This window comes from Hippoglossus hippoglossus, chromosome 16 (assembly GCF_009819705.1).
Source record: "Hippoglossus hippoglossus isolate fHipHip1 chromosome 16, fHipHip1.pri, whole genome shotgun sequence".
Classification (NCBI taxonomy): Eukaryota; Metazoa; Chordata; class Actinopteri; order Pleuronectiformes; family Pleuronectidae; genus Hippoglossus; species Hippoglossus hippoglossus.
This window is the reverse complement of record NC_047166.1, coordinates 15,139,185-15,155,862: the sequence shown is the minus strand read 5'-3', so window position 1 is coordinate 15,155,862 and position 16,678 is coordinate 15,139,185. Positions and strand designations below refer to the sequence as shown.

Sequence of the window (16,678 nt, the reverse complement as noted above, 5' to 3'; positions counted from 1 at the left end):
GTTAAGGTAATTTGATGCTAAACAGAAATTTGATGCTTCTGCATTTCATTTGAGTGGATTCACTCCCATTAATATTTCAGCCCAAATAAGCAAAACTCAACACAATACTGTAACGGAGAAATCCCTTAAAAAAACCATTTCAATATTCCTTTAACACATTGAAATAAGCGATTGAAACATAATTCATCGTTTTATAAAAAGCAGCCTGTACAAATGTCGCCAGCCCAACATCCTCAAAGGTGTGGGTTGTAAAATAATATTTCTAGTTGCATGAAACCAAAACGAGATGCACGTGTCCAGTTACACACTCACTGATTGGCTCAAAGGAGACATGCAGCTTCACACAACAAACAGACAAACCATGAAGGGTTGAGTCCTGGAATCAGATGTAAGATGGCAGGAATCACGTCTTACCTTTGCATTACCACTGGATGATGCTAACATAGATCAGGCACTTTTCGGACCCCGTGTTTTTACAGATATCGTACAAGAGTCCACAGAGCTATTTACACTGTCTCACCTGCTGGAGAACCACACAGGGAGGGGGGAGGGGGGGCTTCTAACCCCAGGTTCAGAAGGGGGTCAGATGTGCATGTGTGCAGATACCATGCCATCTTCCAAAACTGAGAAGAAAAGGCTTTGAAAGGTTGAAACTCAGTGTTTGCATGATTGAAACTAAGTTTTGAAGACATGGATAATGTTTTGATCGGTTAAAAAATCCAGGTTTTTCCAGATTAGAGGTGCAGGACAACAGGGCCCGAAAATCATCAGATTCACTATCTTGTAAATGTGTGGTCAACATTTTTGAAAAAAATAAATTAACAGACTGCTATAAGAGTGCAAGTGTACATTCGTTTCAAAATAAAGATTTGCCCTTTCAAAACTCAAGTTTCCACGTTTCAGTTTTTCCAACGTACGTGCACCAGTTTTCAGATCACCATTTACAAGGTTTCAAACCTGGGGAACAAACTGTTGATTGTATTGGAGAAACTCTGTAAAATAGTTTTGAAGAGGGAAACTCAAATAATTTCCCAGCCTATAAAAACATGCACAGCCTCAAAACTTCATTTCGACCATGCAAAGCATTTATTTTTATCAGATCTCAAGTTTCAACCTTTCTTTTTCAGTTTTGGAACGTGGCATGACATTTATCCCATACATGTGTATGCCAGTGTCTGATTTGTTTCCGTGTGTGTGTGTGTGTGTGTGTTGTGGCGTGCAGGGCTCAAGCACTTTAGGTGAGTCCATCCTTCCTTCTAAAGTCCTCCCTCCTCGCTCTCCTCCATGACGACGACGTCCCGTGAAAACCTCCTCACGACGCCCGGCGACCTCAGCTCCACATCCTCAGAGTGGGCGGGGCTCGAGGGGTACCCGCGGCGATCGTGCACTGATGGGGGAGGCGGCTGGGGGTAGTACTGAGGGGGGTAAACACGATGGTAGTAGGGGTCCTGCTCCTCCTCTTCTTCTCCCTCCTCCTCCTCTTCGTCCTCGCCTCCTTGGTCGTTGTTGTAGGGGGGATTGTAGGACTGGTAGCCGCCTTGAGGCAGGGGTTGGACTGGGTGGTGGGAATAGGTGGGGTCAGTTTGAGGAGCACAGCAGGGAAGGGCAGCATGCACAGGTTGAAATTTGAACTACACAGCAGGTTTAAATGATTTTAAGCTGCTAAGGATTATTATCTTGTATCATTGACCTCGGGACCCTAAAATAACGTCCAAAAGATCGGCTTAGTAAGAAAGTCGGTTAATGAAATCAGAGGAACATTATGTCTTTATCACATAGTGTCCAGATGTGATCATTTCCCACAAATGAAAACATCACATCTGAGTTAGGTTAGGGGCAAAATTTAGATTTCCAGCTTCCAGTATAAGAGATGCACAGATAGAAGAGGTTGGTTAGTGATGAATGCAGCCGACCAGCATCAAAGCAATTCATCAGTATTTAGCTGAGATTAGCTTTGAAGAGATTTGAGCTCAAAGCGGGGGTGAAGAGGAGGCTGTCGCAGCGAAGCATTGTGTGCACGAGTGTTTGTTGACAGATGGCGCCGCCATCTCCGGTGGTGCTCGTCATCACAGCAGTGGATTGTTTGGGAAGTAAGCTCATCCATTTTTGTCTCAAGAGGATGAAACAAACAGCTTAACGGTTCCATCAAGAAATTCAGCTGATGGTGGAAATCTATCATATCAAATCATGGGCTTAAAAGAAAAATCATATGTGTATGTTTCTAAAAACTTGCATGTGAACCAAGCCTGGAGTTGAAGTTGCTAAAAATTATTTTCTCCATTAAGAAGGCTTTTTAAAAGTTGCAATTTAATAAAAATGGGTGGAAAAAACTGATTCGTTGCCCTAAAAAATTCATGATGATTTCACTACTCCTGCAAAAATGAAGTATATGTAAAACTAATGGGTGAAAACAAAGACAAACCCCCCACTGCTGCAGGGATTAGAGGTTAAACATTGGGGCCAGGAGTAATTATCCATCCCAAGAAATATAGAGGCCTTGAGAGAATCATTGAATTTGTCAGTTTTCAATCTGATGCACAGGTGCCACAGAGTGAGGGAGGGAGGGAGATGAGCACAGGAGGAGGAGGAGGAGGAGGAAGGTTGGAGAATGCTCCTCAGTAATCATTCCCATAGTCCTGTTGAACTTCAGTGAGGAAGACGAGGAGACGGAGGGAGGGGAACACAGGGAGGTGGGGGAAAAAAAAGTCAGAGAGAAGATGTTACCTTATATCAGGAGAAAAAAAACCAACGACACCAAAGAGTTAAACCTCTCAAACCGCACCGACGGACACTTTTCCAGCTGTCGGGTTGTGGTTTTGGAGGTAGAAAAAATTTGTCTTGGACTCTGCGTCTCTCTCTTACAGGAGGAAAACACACAAACCGGGACCAATCCTCACAGAAGATTCAGCACGGATAAATATAAAGACATTCATATAAAATGTTTGGGAAGAGGGAAAATGTGCCAGATCCCTATTTCTCTTTCTTTACAAGAGAAAGTTCAAATAGAGATTTCCGACACAGAAAACAGAAACACAAGTAGATCGTAAAGTTAACCGGGGAGAGCATGCCTTGAGAGAGCCAAACACTGTGAGGTGATGTCTGCAGGAGCAAACCACGACTGCACCGTTAAACCAGTAAATACTGATGAAGAAGATACACCCAGTGGTGTTTTGTCCATTTACTGTATTACTGTGGAAACAAGTGTATTTCTCCCACTTCTCTAAAAGAGGGAATACACCCATTAATCTGCGCCCTATAAGGATGGCTGGTCCAATTTAACCACATGTACTGGTAATTAGTTAAAAAGTATAATACATTTTGAATAAAATGTAACCTAAATGCAGGATCTGCATTTTCCAAGAAAGTGGGAACAGTAATTCTGAAAAATAATGTTTGGATTTTGTAGGCAAACAATTGTGTAGGTTTGCTCTATTGAATCAAAGGTTTTAAAGAAGGCGCTTCAGACTAAAATCAATAGTCCTGTCTCACAGGACGAAAAAAGAAATGAAAGATTTGTTTATTCATTCCATGTCTCAACATGAAGAGAAAACATCTATTTATCTTGGTCGTAGGAACATTGGGCCATACCTGCATATATTCTTTAGATATTTGTTTTATCAGTGTGTAGGGCTTTTTTATTATGGCATTTTATACTGGATCATTTAACAAATAATTAGTAGATCAATGATGATTAGACCCTCAGTCTTACTCTCAGCAGTCACACACCTGGGAAATACTTGAAAAAAACATAAAGTAGACATAAAAACAAAGTTTGTCTCACACTAGTTAAACAGGAAAACACATTAAGTTGAACACTTAACAATCCCTCTCATTGTCACAAAGACAAACTAAGCTAAATTAGCTGAGAAAGGAAGAAAATACTCCACATAGAGTATTTAACAACGACAGTTTTTCAAGTTGTCTGAGAGGTCATTCAGAATCCTTAAGTCATGAAATGAAATAACAATTATGACTGGAATAAATGTATAGGAAATAAATCTGCTTTGACAGATGAAGTAATGTCTCATCCATCAGCTACTTTCAGCACTTGATACATCATCAGGGCGAAGTGTCAGGAGCGGTTAGATGTGTAATGTCCTTGTTGCAACGGCTCAAGACAACGGAGACATCAAGCTGCAAGGTCATCATCATTATGAATATTCAAAGATGCCGAGCGCGTGTGTGTGTGTGTGTGAGACGGCACCGTTTATTAGATCTGAATACAGACAAACATCTTTGGTCAGTGACGCAGTTAACTTCTTAATCCACAAGTGTGGACATGAATGTTTAAACTTCAGAGTGGAACAACTATCAAAACCAGATGAGTCCGAGGACTTTAAAGGAACAATAACTATCTCAAGAGAGGTCTGTCACAGTGAAAACAATGTTTGCTTTACTGGTTGGACTGTTTGAGCTGTTTGTGTTAATAAATGAGCAGATCTAACAAAAGGAAAGATTTAATGAATTCTTCAGTAGTCAGTCACTTTAAAGTAACTCTTCTCAAATGGTAAAATGACAGAATATAATTAATGCTCATTTGCAAAAAAGACAAATTAAAGCAAATCAACAAAATAAACAATGTCTTTTTTTAAAGTCTTACAATTTTGTGTTTTAGTTTTTTGGGGAAACAATCCAATCAAAATTTTAATCTTGTAAACAACCTTTCTGTGTCATATCCAACTGTGGAAGCCGGAAAAGATTCAAGATGACAAGATTATCAAGAACATGTGTCTCGTTCATTTCGGTGGTGTAAAATGAGAAATGAAAAAAGGTTTTACACACCAAAGACTCTCCTGCTTTACTGAGAGTGAACTTTAGATTTTACGGATGTGTCCCACCTATACTTCCTCTGTTCCATCTCAAACACATTTCAGTTTCATGTGTTTCAGTGTAACTTAATGAAAATGGTGGAAGCTATGTAATTTTGAAGGGGTATTACACACATATGATTACACATACCTTGACAAAAACAAAAATAATCAAGAATAAGTTTGTCTCACTCTGGTTAAGCAGGAAAACACGAGTACATGTCTGAATTATTCCTACATATAACTATCATATATTATTTATTAATGAATTTGTCACTATTAATTTGTCAATAAAAATAACTCTATAACTCCTCCTGTGGGCACACATAAAGACAATGAATACAAATATAGTAAATAAAAAATATGTGTTCATGTATTTGTAGGAGTAATTATAATTGTTGACAAATGCTGCATATTAAGAAACCCTTAAAGCTTATTAGTTGCTGTTAAGGGTATTTCTGTTTGATTTCATGTTTCCTTTTTGTTTATTATGAGGAGCTCAGTTAGCTTTGATGCATCTCAGGATTCACAGCTAAAAACTTTTTTTGCATTTGTTTTTTCCCAACGTGCCAAATTTTGATAAACCCGTTTTAAACCTGTTATATAATGAATTTGCATACAGCTTGGAAATGCTAAGTTATGAGGGTTAAAGTAAAGTAGGATGGTTTCTTACCTCCAACGTTGTATCCCAGACAAGAGTTCTGGTCACAGTATCCTGCCGACCCCGCTGGTCCGGTGCCACCCGGATTCCCCGGCCTCCCCGCCGTCCCAGGGTTGCCGGGCCGACCGGGTGGACCCTGGCTGCCTGTGCGTCCTTCACCCGGAATGCCTGAGGGACGAAGGTAAAGTCTGCGTTAAAAAGACGGAGCGAGCTCAGATAATCCCGTCATCAATGAACATTTGATAAAACGACACCGGCAGTGCGGTGATGGGATCACGGGTGACAGAGGAAGAGGAGGAAAGTAAAATGAGAAAGTGGCTGCGAGGTTTGATGCTGTCACTGTACTATCGCCTCTTCAATCTCCTCTAAATCCCCCGCTCTGCTGCTGCAACAACATGACACAAAATATTAGGGGGCAGCAAATGTTTGCTTGTCATTTCTGGATAAGGGAGATGATAGTGAACGTCCCCGAGGGCAGGCGCAGGAATAACACTTCTTAGCTGAAATTTAGCTGGAGGCTCCTGTTTTCTGTTTACACAGTCGCACCTCAGCCGTCAGCAGAAATATGAAATCTTGAAAAAAAAAAATGTTGCAGGGACGTTTCATTTGCCAAGTGCTAAAATTATCATCCCACAAATATTCCAGAAAAACAGGACAGATGAAGACAGACAGCCTCTCCCCTGCACCTTTCTCTCAGAAAACATTTCCTCTCCTGTACGTTGAAGTTTGGTGGATTTTTTCTAACAGTTATCGGATCACAGAAAAAGTTTCCAGGGAGTTTTGTCAGCTTGTTCTGTGAGTATTGATCGCACAACAGTAAACAGAAAATCCCAGGCCTGAGGGCGACATATTTTCATAACACAAACTCAAACTCCACACACCACACCGAGAAATCAATACAGAGAATTATATTCCCCCGTCCAAAACGTCTGCTTGCTTTTCTCGCATAGACTCGACAGAGAGTAAACCCCAAACAGATTAGTTCTCTGTGCTATTTGATTCCATTGTTTAAATATTGAAAACAAATTTTGGTTTGGTTCAGAGGGAATATAATGAAAGCCATTATACAAACAGTAGCTGCATTGGGTCACAGGCTGAAAACACCAAAGAATATCATGTATTAATGTAGCTACAGCACCGCCACATGTTATCTGAGGGCTGTTGTGCTCTGACGAGTGTGTGTGTGTGTGTGTGTGTGTGTGTGTTTGTATCTTACCTGGAGGTCCGGGTTGTCCTCGAGGTCCCTGACTCCCAACGCCTTGACTCCCCCTCTCCCCCTTTTCTCCTGACAGACCTACAGACACACACACAGTTAAAAAACAGCCATATTTAGTCACATCTCACTTTGGACATTTCTTGGTGAACACAGCTCCATGAGGCTTCATTAGGAGTCTGCCAATGTTACTGATTCTCCCAGAAGAGGAAAGTAACCTAGTACATTTACTTCAGTACAGTACTTTTGAGCTATGCAAGGATTGTTTGTGTATTTTATTTCATACTTTTACTCGATCTTTCAGTAATTGTACATTAACTGTACTAATGTGACTGCTATAGTTAAGCTACTTTTCAGATTAAGTTGAATAATATATATATATGGCCAAAAATGATATCAGGATAAAAATAGTCATGTATCAATATTATTAATTATGTCACATCATTATTTATTTTAAGTTTAAATAAGGTAGTGGTTGTGGTTTTAAACGCAGATAATGTTTCTGTATCTTTTCATTGTTGTAAACATTTACTTTGCTAAAGCATTTGCAGACTCTTCCACCACTGTTCTACGTCAGTGTTGCATTGCAACACTTTGCAGAAAAGTGTTGCTTGAATTATGCCTGGATGAAATCTAATATAATGTATGATAAACCCACACACACTCTTTTTCACTCTAATATGAAAGAACCACAACTGCGATCTGCAGATTTTCTGTTCTGTACGTTTATGTCCGTTTTAATCAACTGCATCGATAAAGAGGAAGAAAGAACAATGAACAAAAAGTTTATTCTCCACAGTGTCATTTTCCTCTTGTGGTATTCTCTCTACTTACTGGCCCACTCCATAGTTTCTCTCTGAGCAATACAATATTAAGTTTTACATTGGATTATTATTTCAACACTGGTTTCTTTCGTTGGGCCTGAGTACAGCGTTGTACCTAAATTCTTGTATCTATCCTACATAACATCTGTGATAATAACATGTCTACGTTTTATAAGCCATCCATCTTTTGTAATATTTGTCCTACTCTGGTTTCATTTCAGCCTGTAAAAAAAGTTATATATCTGTGTGTGTGTGTGTGTGTGTGTGTGTGTGTGTGTGTGTGTGTGTGTGTGTGTGTGTGTGTGTGTGTGTGTGTGTGTGTGTGTGTGTGTGTGTGTGTGTGTGTGTGTGTGTGGTGTCTGCGGCTCCAGATAATAAATGTTATTGGAGAGAATCAAAGGTCTGAGTTTTGGAGGAGGACGTAACCGCTGGACATTTCCTGACAGAAGTTCTGCTGCTCTGCTCTCCTCGCCCTGTGCGTGTGCAGGCTGGCTCAGACTGTGGTTCTTCAGTGTGGGCTGCATGTTTTAGTGATGAAGACGGAGCCTCATAAAGGCTGGTTCTTGTCTAAAGGCTCGTGGCAGAGGACTGACTTAATGGCTGTTGGAGTTATTGTCTTCTGGTTTGGACTGAAGCTTGTGGGAGCTCTGTCCTTCACTGGGAGTTTGTGTGGTGAGATCAGGCTGCACCATGAAATACACCAAACAAGCAGGTACACTGAAGATCCAACTGGGGAAATAGACTATCTTTTCATTTCTTGATGCTGAGGTGGACCTTTTTATTTAGTGGCATTTATTAAAAAGCATGAACTGGAAAAGTAAATTCCATTATAACGCAAAATAATATTAGAAATAGTTTGGGGCAGATAATTATACTACTAAATATTGACATCTATAATCAAAGTTGATGCATCAGAACCAGAGATACCGTTTTTTATTTATTTCACAAATTCATCTTCTTATCCAAACCTAGCATCTACTGTATATTTCCTACAGGATTAAAAAAAAAATTGTTTGTGCAGTTAACTGCTTAATAAACCCTAGATTGTCTCTCCTCCTAGTTATGGCGATTTGTGTAGGATGGATGGACTTTGATCATTGTATAGAAAATTAGAGGGAAAATAATATGTATATAAATATATGGTTGTAAAAACATCTCCCTCTCTCACCTCTCTCTCCTGCTCGTCCACTCTGACCATTGGAACCAGGGAAGCCTGGTCTGCCGGACGGTCCTTGCTCTCCCTGGGGTCCCGGGGTGCCTCTCCTACCCGGCTCCCCTGGTGGTCCTGGAACTGTTCGGATGGATACAGCCGACTGGGCGGGGATCTGGTTCAGTACGGAGTTATAGCGAGACAAATGGCCTGCAAGAGGTGGAGGCATAGGTTTGAAATTATTCAGATTAAGATTATTCTTTTGGTGTTTCCAGTTTTTTTAATAACAAAAATATGTGTTGCTCGTGTGAATGTGTAAATAGCAGCGATTACTCACTCTGGATGAGCTGTTCACACACTTGTCGTGCGATGGCGCGGACAGCAGCCTGGGATTGCACATCTCCCTTAGGAACGAACAACAAACGCACACACAGTTCTTGAGATGTGACAACACACAACCACACAGTAGATTGATTCCACTTTTCTGTTAGAGCGACCACGGGAACATTTACTTCCAGACCAGAGGTTGATAAATTAGTGGGCGTGTGTTTTGTGGGTGTTTTAATGAGCGTGCTGCACCTTTATTCCACACTCTGACGTCCCTTTATATAAATAGGACAGAACAGATCGCTGAGAGTATCTATGAGTCACACAACTATATTATACAATATACAACTAAGTTTCATTACATAAATATCTGGGAAAAGCTGTTGACTCTGACAATGGCTCCACTGAACTATGGTGCTTTTCTAGATAACACATGTCTACATTTTACTACAGCTGAAATTAGCCATAGGATAGTGTCAACACATCAAACTGAACTGCTGGAGTTTTATTTTTATTTGACAATGTTACGGCCAATTCTTGTTTCAATTTTAAAGGGACAGGTCACCAATGTGGTAAAGTACTGGAAACTATTAAAGTGTCTGTATGGGCATCTATCATCTATTTTACAACAAATGAGACCATAACGTACAAAATGAACATTATGTCGTATTGAAGAAGACTTGAAACTAGAGATAGAGACCATACTCTTTGCTTCACTTTCTGGATCTGGAGTCTAATTTTACATTCAGTCTATGGTTCCTATCACTTTCCAAAGGGTTAATTAGCAACCGTTAATTGTGAATATGAAAGTAAGTGTCAGTGATTAACTGGTGACCTGTCAATTAGCTGGGATTGCTTCCACCCCCCCTGTAACCCAGTATGAACGTCTGTATGACACACTGGTGGTGATTCCTCTGATTTTATTAGAACCTTACTTGATATTTAATTTAGGATCTAGTGAAATACAATTTTAATCCAAGATGATAACTGAACTGGTTTCTTACATTTGGACTTTTCTGGATTGAAATTGAAACTGATTCTTAAATCTATGAAAAGAGCTTTTCCATGGATTCACAAATGAATTTAACAATAGAATAATTAGTTCTGAGGCTGTGAAGGAGATTTCCTAAATATGAAAAATTAATAACCCTGAGATTGTCAAACAAAAGACACTACTACTAAGATGCATTATTGGAAATGTAGGATCCAGTGTTTTTGGAGCTGGATCCATAGAAGAGAGTGAAAGTTTGAGCCGCTGTCACTTTGATTTTGAGACTTTTGTTTTTTATACAGATTCAGATTTTAATCCCTTTCATTTTCATCCTTTTAACTAATTGTTTTGAATTGTGCTTTTAGACTTTAAGTTTATTACACAGCACCTTGAATCTTGTATGAACTGCGCTTTATACATAAAACTGCTTTGCCTTGTGTTTAGAGCTGCCTTGGTCTCAACTCTAATATAAGATGTATGAAATTTAACATCATAAGAGTACAAATGCTTTAATCAAAGCGGCCTCGCTGCTTCGTGAGGTTTATAGTGTTTATAATGAATTCAACAGCTGGCAGCCTCCTCATCTGCTTTGTGGTAATCATCACCATTCAGTCGTTTGATGTGACTGTGTAGAAAAATACATTAGGAAAAATGCTTTATCATAAATGTTTACTTTTCCCCTGTTCAGTTATTGCCGTATAAAGCACCGAAGCTTAATTCAAAGCCAAACAACCGCCACACACATTGTATAACACAGACGTTCTTGTTGAGCTCTGCACCAAAAACCAACTGCAGCGAGGTACGAACGTCCCCATTAGTTGATAAAAAATGTAGCCGAATCAGAAATTACAGGTTTGATTCAAGCTGGCAAGTTGCTCGTCTCTGGAGCTCCTCGTGAAGCTACTGTGTCAGCAAAAAATCACTGCAGCAAATTTGAACCGTGAACACTGATTTGATTTGGTTTGCTCTAATCGAGGCTGAGGGAGAGAAATAAAGTGAACGTTTGTGCAAGAGACAAACGGGAAACAGTAAATGTGTTCTGCAGCGTAATTGGGTTCCTTCAAAACAAGGGTGCGGAGCATTAGTGAGAAATTGCCGGCGAAATAACGATATTTTCACAGCAAAATGGAGCCGTAAAACCTGATTTGCTCTAAACACAGCGTTTGAGGTGTGTGTGTGAGTGGAAGGACTTACTCTTTCTCCCTTATCGCCTTTGGTACCAGCAGGACCCTGGAACATAAAAGCACAGGAGGAGAACAAACATTGGACTGGGATGTGTACTCAGAAACAGCCATGCTCATCTCTCTTTCCCTCTCTCCTTTCATGCCCCCACCCCATTATTTACTTTATGTCTCCTCACACACACTCTACATCTACTCTGATCTAACAGCTGGGGAAACTAAGTGCCGCTAAATTTTGACAATGCGCGTCCAGGTTCTTTTGCGTCGTAAAGACAACACATGCATCAGGCCCGTAGCTGGTGTGTGCCCACAATCCGAGTCTGTGTGTGTCCCCGGATGGGCTCTACTCTCTACTGCTGCCAACGCTGTAAAGCACACACATGCATATCTGATCACAACACACACTCAAAACCCAGCCAAGCACATAAAGCCTGTTAATGCATATAACTGTGTAATGCAATGTAATCCGCAGGCAAATAAAAGACAAATATTTCCTGGCCACAGAAGCATGTGCCGATATGATGAATATCAGTTTGATGTTACAGCTTTTGAATAAAGGCCTGTTTATCTTGGAGGGACACGTCCTTGACCACTGGCTGACCGGCTGCGTTCATGTGCGAGTGTATATACACAGTATATATAGGGATAGAGAAAATGTGTGAGCAGACCTGGCATATCACATGCATTATATTGCAGCCTGTGTCAGAATTTGACACAGCTGTTGAAGTGGAGCGCAGGTCTCCACAATAAAATTCTCCCGGATCTCCTAAATGTCTACTGTCTTACTAGGGCAACATGGGAAAACTGAATTTAACTGTGTTGGAGCCAAAATAAGTATCAAGACATAGGACACTATCTCTCTCCGTCTCTCTCTAAAAGAAAATCAGATTTCTTTTGTTATTCTATCAAAATAATGCTCCCACAGTGCCCTGTATCTGTCGTCTGCCCAAAGTGGAGGAGATGTTTTCTCAATCAAGATGTTTTACAGTTTAAAACATCAACTCTCCACAGAGTGTTTATGATGACTTTGCTCTTGCACGGGGGTTCAGTGTAGAATGATAAAACAGTCCAAAAAGGTAACTGGCAAACACGGGGCTGCTCACGACCAAGTCAAGCAAGATAAATAAATAAAAAGCTGGTTGAATCACTGGAAAGAACATTTAGAGGCAGCAGTACTTTGTCTGGGTTGGACACACACTCAGGACACCACCGAGTGCGATGACAAGCTGATAAACCTGTGGTTCCAGCTGTAAATACAGAGGTATGCACATCTGGTGACAACTGCTGTGAGTTTTGGAAAAGTGTGGGTCAATGAAACAGCAGCTTGAACTTGAAATTTATAATCCAAACGTCTAATGAAGGTTGGTTGGTGTGACATCTGTCTCAACTGTCTCATCAAGACTTTGACAACTTGGATCAGTCGACTAGAGATTTTAGACTTTCTGTAAAAACACTAAACATAAAATCCTATTTTGCGTTATGAACTTTCATTACATTTCCAGATGCATCGTGTCTTTCCTGAAAGAGAACAGTTTTAGATGCCACACATCAGGTTGAGCTCCTGCAACTTTGAATCTTTCTTTATATCCCATCTCGTCTTCAGTGGTTTATACTCCCTGTCCTTGCACACATTTTTCAGTGCCGTGTCCACTCTGACAAAACTGTTAGGAAAGAGTTCCACAGGGTTTCCTCAGGTCAGCTGGAACACGATGAAGCAAAATGCTATATTTCCCCGCAGATTTAAATGGCTGCTATTTCTGATAAAACCCTCTTGTTTAAGCATTACAAATATTCTCTTGCAGCAGCAACCTGGCAAAGGGTTACAGAGGCTACAACGGGACCTGAATCAGCAATTCGATGCTGAGGTTTGAAAAGTTTGAAACAAAAAAGTTGTTCAGGAGATTAAAACTGCAGACTGTTTGTGTAGTAGCTGCATGTGCATACATTCACATGAGGCATCTGTGTCTGTCGAAGTTTTGGAGATGAGGCAGATGTGATCTCTCATTGGTTTTGTGAGTGTGTGTGTGTGTGTGTGTGTGTGTGTGTGTGTGTGTGTGTGTGTGTGTGTGTGTGTGTGTGTGTGTGTGTGTGTGTGTGTGGGTTGGTGGAGAGAGAGTGTCGGTTAGTGATTTATCGCTCTCCCTCTCTGAGCCAAACTTTGCTGCTGGCCTGCAGAGCTGACCTGAGACTAGATTAGCTGTCACCAACATCACAGCATCATCTGTTCCTGTTAGCATTACACAAGGCTTGGAATGCACCATCTCCTCCATCCTTCTCCCGGCTTGTGTTGTGTCAATTGCACATCTTTCTTCTTCTTCTTCTTTTTGCAGAACTGAACAAAACATGACTCACTTAACAGATCGTCATAATATTATTGTTGCATGTTGTTGTTGTTGTTGTACAGTGTGAATGCACACTGCAGGCTGTCTGTGTCTAATGGATGGTGCATAAAAGAAATCACATTCACTTTTGACCTTGCATGAAGCATTTCATCTCTACTTCTATTACAACTCTCAAAACACACTCATGCTGACATTCTGCACACTCACACAACTGATACTTCAGTCAGCTACATGTGGTTTCACCCCTGAATTCCTCATTAGCTCGGTGAAGCACATTTACACACGTTTACCTTGCAAACTTTGGTATAAACCTCGTGTTTGCATTACTCACATTTCAATACTTTGGTTCACCTGGAAATATAGTACACAGATATTAACACAATGTGTCTGCACACTGCAGCTTTTCTGTGTCTATTGAATGGCGCAGAGGACCCCCTAAGCTGTATATAGATTATATAATAGTATTTGTATGTATATATATATATATAACATATATCAGGTAAACATCAGTGAGATTAAGAATGAACACATTGATAATCCCAAACATATAAAATATGTCTATTGTCCATTAAAATGCCCGACATTACTGTGTGTCCCACATTATTATTTCTTAGCTCTCACCTTATGAACTAAGATTTGTCTTTTGGATCATCTACAGACATCAGCTAACTTATGAGTAAATGGTAGCTGTTAGGGTTAGTGTGTCTGATTTGAGTCCAACACTAACAGGCTGGTTGCAGTTCCAGAGACGAGAGCTCAGGAAGTGGAACAGGACAGGGAGGAGAAAAACAAACAATCTGCAAAAGCACGAGTTCCTTGTCAGTGTTGGAATCGAACCACAGTGTTATTTATATTTAAACAAAGCCGCAACGTGCTGTGGCTCTGATGTTGCTGTTCCTGCTCTGTAAGTGCAGGGAGGCATGATGAGAGAAAAACATCCAAAGAGGAGAAATCCGAAGGAAGAGGAGGAAGTGGTGAAGAGGTCATGTCCTCCTCGTTTCATCGTTAATTTGGATATGTGGTGTCAAAGTCTCCCGAGCAGATTCACAGTGATAATGTGTCAGAGGAGTTAACAAGCTTCTTTTTAACAGAACAAAACAAACATGCCTTTCAAGTTCCTGACCCTTTTTGTGCAAAGGTTAGTTAATGTGGTTCAGATCAGGTCACGGTAACAAAACAGTGTCAGCCCACACAGCAAAGATAATAGTGCGTGTATTGTAACTGAGTTCGTGTCTCACACAAATTATATATACACATTCTATACATAAATCGTATCAAAAGAAAAGAAAAAAAAAACACTCACAGGAAGCCCTTGCTCTCCTTGGGACCCTGCTGATCCACCTGATCCTGGAGGTCCAGGTGCACCCGGGGCTCCCTGAGAGAAAGAGACAGAGATGGAAGATGAGCAGCAGGATCAGTAAGTGTGAGGATGAGCTGCCAAGAAAATGACGCTGAGAAAAAAAAAAAGAGACTTACAACGGGTCCAGAAGGTCCTTGTCGTCCTTGTGTTCCAATATTTCCTGGAAGACCCTGAAAGGGCAAGAGAGAAATAAACAACATTTATAAAATATTAGTATGTGCACTTTCATAAGTGTAGGTTGAATTTTGTTATGGACAAACCATCTCCAAGAGGCGCCTGAGGGATTTCTCTCAAGTCTCCAGACTAAACCAACACTAACAATGTTATTTTGTAATGCAATTAACATCCAGACTACTGACGGAAACCGAACTCAGCAGCTGTTGCATCTGCTTCTTCTGCTGGTGTATGTCCAACCTCACATCCGCCAACACCTGCCCTGAATGAAATGTTTGACTGTACGAGACACAGCAGCTTCTTCCTGACTGAACGGATCTTCACTGTAAGACTGAGTTTGAGTCGCCTCAAGATGAGTTAAACCCTCAACCACTCATTTAATGTCTTCTCCATGATGCTATGAAAAATAAATAACAGCTTTGACTCCAGAAGCACATATTACAATTCTGTGGGCCACTTGTATGGCATAACAACGTGATCATGATATTTCATAACATCTTTATGTTTATGGGCCATTCAGATTGAACAAATTCATTGGTATTAATATAAAGTTTAGAAACAAATCTCAGCATAAGATTGTTCTGGAAAACCGTTTAACTTGAGGTTCAGCTGATCCTGTTTGCTCGGATGTCTGTCGTACTTTGTGGTCACATATTGAGGCTGATACCTTTTCAACATAGACACTTCTCATATGGTTCCTGTGAGGGAAGAAGTCATCATAAATTAAAAACAATAAAAGGACGTAGGAATGAACACGTGACGCCACTGATGGACAAGATGAAAATGTAGAAGGTGGAACTAAAATTACCATCCTGCAGTTGCATGCCCTCAGCCAACCAGTTCAGTTTCACTCCACGACCTTATCAGTTCATCTTTGAGTAAAATTGAACCTTAAACATAACGCCTCCGGCCCCTGGCTTCTGCCACATGCTGCAGTTTGCTCTTTGCTTCCTTAGCATGTATACTGGATGTGTGTTAAGCCCTGCTTATACAGTTACTCATCCCATTCAGTAAACAAAAGAGGGATGACATACTGTATCTCTGAGGGGAATTCCTCTGGTGTTACATCCTGAGCCCTCGCCAAAGCAGCTTTGTTAAATTCTCATGGGAAGCTTTACCTTCCAAATAAATACAACAATAGTAAGTGTTTGACTGCACAACACAAATCTACATTCTTCACACACTAACATGAACATGAGCTTCTCCTCAACCACATCAAAAACCTCCTTGAGGGGAGTCACTCTGGAGTCACACAGTAAACACTCACTGTGGTCGACCAGAGGCCTGAGCTCTTACCAACACTCACGTCAGACACGTTTTACTTTGAAATCCTCTCAGACTGAGCGGAGGCACGTCTGGAACAAGCATCACCAGAATCCTAACACAGAATAAAGGTCACAAAATTCCCTATGGTGAGGCAAACAAGCATTTGATGTGGTACTGGGACATGACTTGGACTGTTGTCACACAATAAACACTCCAGTAAATCATAGTAAAAGCTCAAGTTGTGGACGTATTTGAGACACAGTTTATGGATCCAGAGCTGGAGCATAATGCAATGTCAAAATAACCACACGCACACGATATTATATTATAATCCCGACTTTGTTAAACTTTTTTTTTTCATTCGAGGTTCGAATAAAAAGT

At 40.6% G+C, this 16,678-nt stretch overlaps 1 protein-coding gene across 3 annotated transcripts in view; it reads right to left on the bottom strand.

The window, feature by feature from the left end:
- Nucleotides 1–724: 724 nt before the first annotated feature.
- The window catches only part of col14a1a (collagen, type XIV, alpha 1a), a 133,863-nt gene continuing 117,909 nt past the window's right edge, over nucleotides 725–16,678 (bottom strand). For 2 of the 3 annotated variants that reach the window (XM_034612058.1, XM_034612059.1), the window contains exons 41-48: nucleotides 14,974–15,027; nucleotides 14,801–14,872; nucleotides 11,169–11,204; nucleotides 8,994–9,060; nucleotides 8,675–8,866; nucleotides 6,686–6,763; nucleotides 5,482–5,637; nucleotides 725–1,555 (exon numbers count right to left, since the gene is read on the bottom strand). In XM_034612058.1, the coding sequence (XP_034467949.1) occupies nucleotides 1,257–1,555; nucleotides 5,482–5,637; nucleotides 6,686–6,763; nucleotides 8,675–8,866; nucleotides 8,994–9,060; nucleotides 11,169–11,204; nucleotides 14,801–14,872; nucleotides 14,974–15,027 (954 nt within the window). In that variant the 3' untranslated portion in view covers nucleotides 725–1,256. Of the gene's footprint in view, nucleotides 1,556–2,324; nucleotides 2,645–5,481; nucleotides 5,638–6,685; nucleotides 6,764–8,674; nucleotides 8,867–8,993; nucleotides 9,061–11,168; nucleotides 11,205–14,800; nucleotides 14,873–14,973; nucleotides 15,028–16,678 lie in introns of those variants that run through there. The other variant, XM_034612060.1, reaches the window with a different exon arrangement.